Here is a 10,541-nt window from a genome sequence, read left to right on the forward strand (position 1 = left end):
ATCAGAATCCATGTTAGCCGATGTGGAAAAAAACAAAGAGCTTGAAAATACCGTTATGGCACGTCTAATGGAAATAAATTCGAATAATTTTTTTTTCGACCAAAGTAACTTTACTACTGGTAAGTTCACTAAAACGTATTTTTCACACCGGTGGTCCATGTTAGATCGTTACAATACTATTTGGGATAAAGATAATTTTACATTATTTGAGGATTTTGAAAGTCAATATAGTTTTGCCATGTTGAGGAAAGTAATAAAACAGTCATTTAAAGCTATTGATTTTCAAGTAATAGCTTCATTTAATCGTTTTTCTCAATGGAAATGTTTTTTTTTAACATAATGTTATTATTAAATTTAAATTTATCTTAATTGTATCAAAATTTTAAATCGTTTTTCAAGTAGGATAAGCGATTTATACGGTTTGTAAATTCCGATTTACCTTTTTCAATACAGTTTTTTCTCATCATAATGATGTAATCATTTTTATTTTGTGACCTTACGTGTTAAATTGTGCCTTCTTAGTTGTTGTGAAAATTAATCATATTTTACCCAAAACCCTAACAGTCTTATCATAATGTTATCAAAACAATAAATGAAGTCAAATAAATAAAGTGCTACGATTTTATCTGGTTCTCATTTCTAATAAATATTTATTCATGAAATTATCCTCGATCGAAAATTTAAGAAAAACGCAAATCGGAACATAGCGTGTGATTATAATTTGGATACTTTATCAAAAACTAAAGTATACATATTTTTTGGGGTAATCAATCCGTGTGTACGGGTTTGTTGTGTTTTGTGAGGTTTGATTTTGTAGTAAATTACTTAAAACATACGGCACATTTATTGGGGTTTCACCCAGTGTGCACCTTAATAAATTTGAGTCATCTGGATAAATAGATAGAATTATAGATAACAATACAATAAGAAAATATAAGAAGAACTTGGAGACGTATCTCTATTTTCCAGCAAATTCATTAATTCGTTCAGGTTTTTTACTTGCGCTCTCTATTTACTTAATTTTTTTTTTTTTGTATTACTTATTATTTAACGTAAACTTACACTGTAGATTTATAAAAAAAGTTTTTGAATTATTAAACAGTACTTTTAATAATAATAAATACTATGTAATGTACAGAACAAGAAGAACTTTTTCGTCTCTTTATTTTAACGAAAAATCAAGTGATAACTTACATTAAATTAAACTTTGCCTTACTGGGTTAATGCGTGTGCACTATGTAATCCAGTTGTGTGCTGGATCACATAACTATATATAATATTGCTGAGAAGCGAGTAATGAATATTATGGTAGAAAAGTGTACTAGGTGCTATCAGTGTATCGATTATTCGTTTGTAGTGACAGTGCGACATTTTATTATTACTTTATACTTAGGTATTTAGTTACAATATTTATCATCATCATCATGTAGCTTAACGGGCCATGAAGGCCCAAACGCTGCCATCATGAGATGGTTTCTTGACGAATTCGCTTCCGGACGGGTCGTCAATCCGTCGCCGGAGAGGGGGATGGCGGTTCCTTTTTACCGGACGATTGCTCGCCCAGCAAACGGAGCGCCTGTGACCGAGAGTCGAACCGGCGACAGTGAGCGCTAACACACTGCCGCCTTACCCACTCGGCCACTCCTCCTCCGTGAGCCGATTATATAAAAAATAATTACTTGTATATATATATTCCCGTCAAATGTTTTTAAAAGATCGTTCTGTTCTGTCACGCAACTATTATATGATTTTTCAATGTTTTTTCAAAAAATTTCATTAATGTATAACTTATACCGATTATATATATATATTAATTTTACTTAGCCCTGGCAAACTAAATCCCGGGCAACGTCAGGTGACGAAAGCTGGTAATAAATAAATAAAAGGAGTTATCAAATAATTGTATAAATATATTATATATTAAACAAATTACAATAGTCATTATATAAAATTATTATTAACATGTAGTTTTGTTTAATCATTACAAATACTAGTGTCTAGTAGCTTCCGATATTTAACGTGCACTGATTAAACACAATATCCAACAATATAATTAAAAATACATTTTGCTCCAGAAGTATATAAACACGTTTCAATAAACATTGATTGAAATAAGTAACGCACATATACACATTTTTATGTTAGTAATAAAATAAAAAATATATTACTATATAATTTTAAGTTAAAATTTAAAAACTTCGATTATTGAGAAAATAAACTTGAGTAAACATTTTTTTTGAGGGTAATCAATCAGAGTGTACGCGTTTGTTGTGTTTTGTAAGGTATGATTTATCAGTAAACGACTTAAAACATACAGCACATTTATAGGGTTTTTCGCCAGTGTGTACTCGTCCATGTATTGAGAGGTAGCTTTTACGTGAAAATGATTTTAAGCAAATAGCACACTTATAAGGTTTTTCCCTGGTGTGCACGCGCTCGTGATCTCTTAGGCCAGATTTTTTTGAAAATGGCTTAGAACACACCTCACACTTGTAGGGCTTCTCATCAGAGTGTACGCTAAAACAAAACAAAACGGTTAGATTAAAAAAAATAAAAGTTTAAAAAAGTAATATTCTTTTCACATTTCTATATTACTGCTTAATTTTTTATTTTGAGAGATTGAGAGATGTAAATTTGTTGGTTTTACAAAACTGAATATAATTTTGGATCATCTATAAAAATTGATAAAGATACAATTACGAAACTCTATATTCAAGCAAATTCAATAATTCCTATAAAAATTTGAATATCTCTCGGTGTAATAGAGTTCAGAAGTTCATGTACCTAGGTACACTTATAACTCGGAATAATGAAATACAAGAGGAGATAAACGCAAGAATACAGGCAGGCAATAGATGCTATTTTGGATTGGACAAGCTGTTCAAGTCAAAAGATTGTTGTCTAAGAGTCTAAAGGTACAACTGTATAGAACTTTTGTAGGAATACAGGAGAATGGAGAATTAGACATAATGTGAAGATCAGGGAGCCATATCAGAAACCAAACATAGTCGACGATATAACAAAGAGGCGGCTCTTTTGAGCTGGCCACGCATGGCGAAAAAAAAGCGCCCTTATACACAGGGTACTATGTGGCTCTCCAGAAGGCGTAAGACCACTTGGTAGACCCAGGTTGAGGTGGGAAGACCAGGTGTCAAAAGATGTGGAGCGGGTTGAACCGGATGCTGATTGGCAAGTCCTAGCGCAGGATAGAGAGAGATGCCATGGCATGTGTTTGTCAGTTTGGTCTTAAAGGCCGTAAACTACGAAGAAGAAGAAGAAGAAAAAAATTGAATATCTCTCAGGGTTTTACTCGCAACTCTCTACTTTTTTTATTAAATTTAATATACCAGTGATAATTTATTATGTTATATGTATTGCCTTACAAAATATTTTTATTGAAGACCTGTTTTGTAGATCTTTCCTGGGTCGATGAATATGCACTATGTGATAGAGGTATGCGTTGGGCGGTCGTTTGCAAATCCAAAAGCCCATTTTCTTCAACTTCAATCAAGGATTCGTAATAATGTCCATCTACCAAATCAACTTCGACTTTAACCAACGTTGTATTGCACACTTCTCTGTTACTAAAAACGATTTAATTAAAATATCAAAATTTAAATAGATAATACCAGCAGCGAGTAATGCATGTTAATGAATGATGTACTACACGCTATCAGTGAAACGGTTCTTTGTTTGTGGTGACTGTGCGATATTTTATTATCACAATATTTAATTTAATATTACAATATTTATTTTAAAAATAATTACTTATAAATATTCCCGTCAAATGATTTTAGAAGTTCGTTCTGTGCTGTGACGCAACTATTATTGGATTTTTCAATGTTGGTCGATTTTGTTTCTTTTGTAAAGGTTTCAGTTATTTCATTGTTCCCCTCGTCGACTTTATCAATTTTGAACACTGTATCGTAGTTATCATACGTTTCCACTTCAATTTTGATTTTTGATTCAGAATACCTGAATAATTATAAAATAATTTAAAAAATTACAATAACTAAAAAAGAAGACATAATAAAACAGTAAGTTTATAGTTGATGTTGTTTTTAAAATTACTTTTTAGTGAAGTTTGTTTGCGATAAATTAAAATATTTATAATATTTCCAACATTGTATTTTTATTAGATAAGCAACTCGGGGAGATACGCTTGTAATACTCATAAAACCTGTATGGTTAGTTATCGTACTAGGCTCCAAAAACGAACAAGTTTAAATAAGCTAAAAACGAGTAATAATTTAAAAGGAAAAGCCACATCCAAAATAGCAGTTTAGCAAAACAGCTTAACAACTTTAAATGTTTGTTTAGTATTAAAAAAATTGCATGGAGTTCAAACTGATGTTTTGGCAAAGTTAACTATACTCTAATGTTCATATTACATTAGATATTATTTATAAAATGTATTACTCGTATTCATTAGCGTCGATTGTATTTTGTTGCTCTTGCCCTTGTTTGTTTTCTTCTTCTAATTCAAAAATAGACTTATAATGATAATCGCCCGTTTCTCCAACTTCAATTTTAATACCTCCTGCTTCATTAAGTCTAAAAAATAGAGTACATTTTTTTAATTAGTATCGATTTTTCTATGTTTACTTTTAGTGTAAATAAATAGACTGTTTTGGGAAGAATGTAGGTATATAAAACAATAATTATCACTAAATGTAAATTTAACTGCTCATTTTATGGAAAAGTATACAATTATTTGAATATGAACCAGACTATCCTAAGATAAATTGTTTTAATATAACCATCTATACTCCTAGGATGTTGCTGGCATAGAATGTCTGCCCTCATTTGAATTAGGTTATTTATTATAAGACATAATAAAACAGTTAGTTTATAGTTGATGTCGTTTGTTATAGCCATAAATGTACTTTTAGTGAAAGTGGTTTACAATGTATTAAAATATTTATAATGAGTTGAACAATATAGTTTATTAAATAAGCAACGCGAGCAGATACGCTTGTAATATTCATAAAACCTGTATGGTCGGTTATCGCACTAGTCTCTCCGGGCAGTGATGAATTTGTATTGTTGCTCGCCACAATTTTTCCTATTCTTTTTAAATATTTAAAGCCCATATTGAAGTATTTAACACAAATAAGACTATATCTAATAGTTTAAAATATAGACTAAATTGCATTGCTTTTATTTTATTTAAATACGTAAATGAACCCACTCATAAATACTATCAAGCAGAAACTTATGAAAAAATTCAGCAGATTGATCAGTCGATTTTGAGTTAAAGACACTACTTCAGTCAGTATTCTCTAACTTATGAATAATCCTCTCATAGTTAGCATTATCAAAGTCATAATACGTATACTGGGCGTCAAGCATAGGGATGACTGAAAGATAGGATAAAAATTACATTACTTGTATGCATACTCGTCAATTGTTTTTTGATAACCATTATGGTTTGTCGGAGAATTGTTGCGTATATCATTAATGTGATTCAGCTCAGGTATTTTCACTAAGACTTTGTTGAAATACTGTTTTACGTCCTCGTCTTCCTCTATTTTAATCATGGTCCCGTTATAATCGTCCATTTTAGTACTGGTTTTTGGTATTTCTGATTCTCACTAGTTTAACTAAAACACAAAGTGTATTTAAAAAATTAGGACAAGATATAACAATTTTTTTTATTAAAAAGGATGATAGCCTGTGTCTAAACAAATTTAAAAAAACACCAGTGCAGACACACTTTTTTGCAAAATAAAGCCAAATAAGAGCCTAGAGGTTTTTCAAGAAAATCAAAACATTGATTCGATGATTGAAATTTTAGTCGATTGAGTAAGATCTTACTAATAAAAAAAAATCCACTTTTAAAAAATGTAATACTACACAATATGAATTTTCTTTCTCCATAAAATATAAATTAGTTACCACTTTCTCTAAATACATATAAATATTTTTTGTTTTATGGCAGATTATAATAGTTAAAAAAATATATAATTTTTAGCTTAAAAAATAATGACTATCAACTTAATAATAGCAATAAATTAAAAATAATGCTTAAATAGATATTAACAACTTTAACCAAACCATTACTACTAATATTATTGATAAATATTTTAGATAGCCAACCGATAGACAAATTTTAGTTTTATACACTAATACAGGGCGGGCGCTAATAGTATCGTTTTCATTGAAAATAATACTAATAGCCCATTCTGTATTGTAGTTCAGAACTAAAATTTGTCTTAGTTTTTTATCATCTAGTATTTTAATAAGATGATATTATAACGGTTTGAAATTAAAACTCATTCAAGTCACGTAAACACATTAAAACAATTTTTATACATTAAACCGTTATCAAAATTAAAACACTCACACAATGTAAAAAATGATTTATAAAATGAACATATAAACGTAACTTGTAATTTTTATAATAAATACTACTATGATAAATGTTATCTTTTTTTTGCCATAACAAAATGTTGATTGCTTTGTAATAATATATTAATCTGAGAAATTTACCTAATTTAATTGGTAAAGTAAAAACATTACAGATAGTAATAAAGAGGAATTTTAAAACAATTTGCACAGTACACATATTAATAGAATTTTATTTACACTACAATAGAACTCAATATATTATATTATTCTATATTATAGAGCTCAAAATTAACCAAAAAACCACAGTTGACTCCTATACGTGACTTCTTATCAATTATCGTATCTACGACCACTGACGGCACATCTCACTCTACAAGTCAAATTACTCGACAAACATTGAAATTTTTTAAAATTCATTCACCCACCCGATAAACTAAATAATCTAATTAATTGTTATAAATCAATAAATAAAACCATAATGTTACTCGGTACTTACTATTACACAGTAATGCGATGAGATTGTTCGTCAAGGCTCTGATCCCTAACAACGTCAAACGACAGGTATAAAACCACGCACTGAATTTTTGTTTATTATTTTAATATTATGTTCATAAACAAACAACTATTTTAGACCGTTTCAAACAAATCAGTCACTTTGAGTAAGTCAGAGACAGTAAATACATTATGTTACAGACGCTACGCATACTTGATAATGATGTGTGTGTTAGTGTGAATATGTGATAACAGTGGCAACCGCGATGGCCGGCTGGAGGTAGAATACTGTGAAGATAAATATTAAAAATCGCGGGCTTATCAACATATTCAATTATATTATCAACACTACAGCGAAAATATGATCGATTATTAAAAACTTGTACGGTTTTTTTTGTTTTTTCAAATTTCAATTGTGAAGAAGTAAACATTTTTTTAACTTTTACCCCCCCCCCCCTTCTAAAGTATAAACTAGATGAAATTCGTGATTTATAGAATTGTTGCTACTTGAAGGAATTGATTCAGTATTAAAAAAGTTACAGTGTATACAGATGAAAAAAAAAGTCCACATCAGAGTAAAACCAATCTGCATTGCCGCTCTGCATCGAAGCTAAAATGTTTTACTTTTTTGCGGTTTTCGTACTTCACAAAAAAGGGTTAAGACACAAATAGCTATTGTGAAGTGAAAATAATTGTTGAAATGTAATTAATATTCTAAGGTAGTTTTAATGTGATTAGTTTAGTATGTCGAGGAAGACACTATTGTATGTGAAATCTTAGAAAGTATTTTGTATGAATTGATTTAACCTAGATTTATGATATAAATACCTTTGTATGTGGACAAGGGGACACACTCGTTCCACAGCTACTATTTTGTTAATGTGCTTGTTACTTCTGACTTATACATATATCTATATTGTATTGTTATTATTGGTTTAACTTGTGTCTATAATATTAACTCTATTATTACTCAAAGTGTTTGTTTGTTATTTCTTTTGTGTTCCACTACAATTAATCTCAACAGGTTATGGGCCCAGACCACGATACTCAAAAGTCAAACATCGAATACTGACCAATACATACTTACTGACTAAAGGTAATATTTCTTGGTACAGACAATTGTACAGTTCGATCGACGTCATGGAAGATTCGGTCAAGATTACTAAGTTATCCAGTGCAGAAGGATGGCTGTTATGGAAATTCCAAATAAGGGTCATTGTGAACAGTTTTGACCTGGAAGGAATACTTAGCGGAGAAATACCAAAACCAAGGTTAGTCAAAACATCCACTGAAACAGAAGAACAAGCACGGGCGAGGTGTGCTAATGAAATATCTGCATGGCGAAGGGCAGACGGTAATGATAAGATAATATTGGGTATATATGTAGATGACGGATTAGTTATGTCAAATAGTTCATCTAAGATTCAGTCTTTATTATCAACTTTACAACAGGAATTTGAGGTCAAAAGTAATGATTTAGATTATTTTCTTGGGATACAAATAAGAAAATTGAACGATGGATCGTTAATAAGTCATCAATCAAATTATGCTTTTAACATAGTTAGACGTTTTAATATGCAAGACGCAAAAGAGTTGGCGATTCCATTCGACAGGGCAACGGCATTAGAAACAGAATCAAAACCAATTGGTAAGGATGTGCCATATCGACAAGCGGTCGGATGTTTATTATTCTTATCACAAGTAACCAGACCGGACTTGAGTTATGCTGTCAGCTACGTGAGTAGATATTTATCCAATCCAACGGTAGCTCACTGGATTATGGTAAAACGAATTATTCGTTACATAAACAAAACGATTGATTTTGGATTGTACTATAAAACTGAAAATAACTCAGATTTTAGTGTCTATACAGATGCAGATTTTGCTGGAGATGTCCAGACAAGAAGGTCAACGTCAGGCAACCTTTTTATGCTAGGTTCTTCTACAATAGCATGGCAATCTCAAAGGCAATCAACAGTAAGTTTAAGTTCATGTGAGGCTGAATACATTTCTGCGGCAGAATCAGTAAAAGGGATCATTTGGTTTAAACGTTTATTACAGGAAATCACTAATAATGAATGTATTCAACCAATATTATATATAGATAATCAAAGTGCTATTCGTTTAGTTAAGAATGCAGAGTTTCACAAACGAACTAAACATATTGATGTCAGACATCACTTCATTCGTGAGAAGTATGAAGATGGAGTGTTTCAACTTCAATACAAGGAGACAAAGGATCAGTTGGCAGATATCTTCACCAAACCATTGCCAAAGGAACGATTCGAGATGATCAGATCAGCTATGAATATCCACAACTGGTTTCAAGTGTGTTGGGACAATAGTTAATTAAGGAAAATATTAATTAAGGGAGAGTGTTGAAATGTAATTAATATTCTAAGGTAGTTTTAATGTGATTAGTTTAGTATGTCGAGGAAGACACTATTGTATGTGAAATCTTAGAAAGTATTTTGTATGAATTGATTTAACCTAGATTTATGATATAAATACCTTTGTATGTGGACAAGGGGACACACTCGTTCCACAGCTACTATTTTGTTAATGTGCTTGTTACTTCTGACTTATACATATATCTATATTGTATTGTTATTATTGGTTTAACTTGTGTCTATAATATTAACTCTATTATTACTCAAAGTGTTTGTTTGTTATTTCTTTTGTGTTCCACTACAATTAATCTCAACAATAATTTATTGCCAATCTTGTTTGGACGTGTATTGGGAACAGCATGCTTACTTATTAGATAGGTATTGAAGAAAATGCTCTTAAGTCAGAATTCATGGTAGCCAAAAACTGTTGTAAAAATTATAAGTTTGATTCTAGTGAATAGGTGTTGACCCTGGGGGTTGAAGTGACCTGTTTGTTGGACATTTTACGCCTAAAAGCCTGACATAATTACACCAACTCAGGATGGTCAGATTTAAATTCTGAAAAAATATTTGAAATAATTAAAATAACTTTTCTAGGTCACTGTTGAAATCGACTGATGATATTTTATTTAATATTATGTTTACATCCTATTTTATTTGCTCAAATTTGTCTTTGTGATGTAAATGAAACAATCGACTTCCATTATTATTATTATTATTATTATTCCAGTATTCTGTAAGTATTAAAATATAATTTTTTTCTATACATTTATAAAACTCAACTCGGAATAAGGACAATTGCCCTACAAATTAACTATACTCAAGTAAAAAATGCATGGACCCAAAATATAATAATATCAAAACCGTTTTAACGTTGGAGACTTCAAATTATATAACTAGGTCGATGATAAAAGATGTTGTTTTTGAAAATTTTCTTATTTAGGACATAGGTGTATGACTGTAACTGTTTGAACAAGTATACAAACAACAAATCGAAACAAGTAAGTCTTTTTTATTTAAATAAATAATACAACTTAAAACGTGTTTTCAATACGTTTTCCCGTTTAAGACAGTGAATATAAAATTATTTAGAAAAGTAATGATAAAGGTTTTAAATTTTCAATATAAAAATAATATAGTAACATTATTCATGACCGGATGTAGACATTTTTAGGTGTTCTAAAACCAAATGTAGGAATATGGATGATAATAAAATACAATACAATACAAAAAAAAATATATGTATTCATAATAATTAAAATTTTTTTTTATTATTTTATAAATAATAGTATATTATAATAATGTATG

At 30.1% G+C, this 10,541-nt stretch overlaps 1 protein-coding gene across 2 annotated transcripts; it reads right to left on the reverse strand.

Annotated features, from left to right (window-relative positions):
* Positions 1-1,999: 1,999 nt before the first annotated feature.
* On the reverse strand, positions 2,000-7,031 carry LOC126847935 (zinc finger protein 888-like). 2 transcript variants are annotated; one of them, XM_050588379.1, is made up of 6 exons: positions 6,848-7,031; positions 5,401-5,603; positions 4,420-4,554; positions 3,769-3,975; positions 3,384-3,584; positions 2,000-2,517 (listed from the first exon to the last, which is right to left on the reverse strand). In XM_050588379.1, exons 2-6 carry the CDS (start codon positions 5,559-5,561, stop codon positions 2,247-2,249), a joined length of 975 nt encoding a protein of 324 aa, XP_050444336.1. In that variant the 5' UTR covers positions 5,562-5,603; positions 6,848-7,031; the 3' UTR covers positions 2,000-2,246. The 2 variants fall into 2 exon arrangements, with proteins under 2 accessions (XP_050444336.1, XP_050444335.1); XM_050588378.1 differs by having other exon boundaries at positions 5,389-5,603.
* Between the last annotated feature and the right edge of the window lie 3,510 nt (positions 7,032-10,541).

The sequence above is a fragment of the Adelges cooleyi genome, unplaced genomic scaffold, assembly GCF_023614345.1.
Source record: "Adelges cooleyi isolate 19-005CV unplaced genomic scaffold, UGA_ACOO_1.1 ACOO_flye_CR_arks_rails_tigmint_CR_PRNA_139, whole genome shotgun sequence".
Lineage (NCBI taxonomy): Eukaryota > Metazoa > Arthropoda > Insecta > Hemiptera > Adelgidae > Adelges > Adelges cooleyi.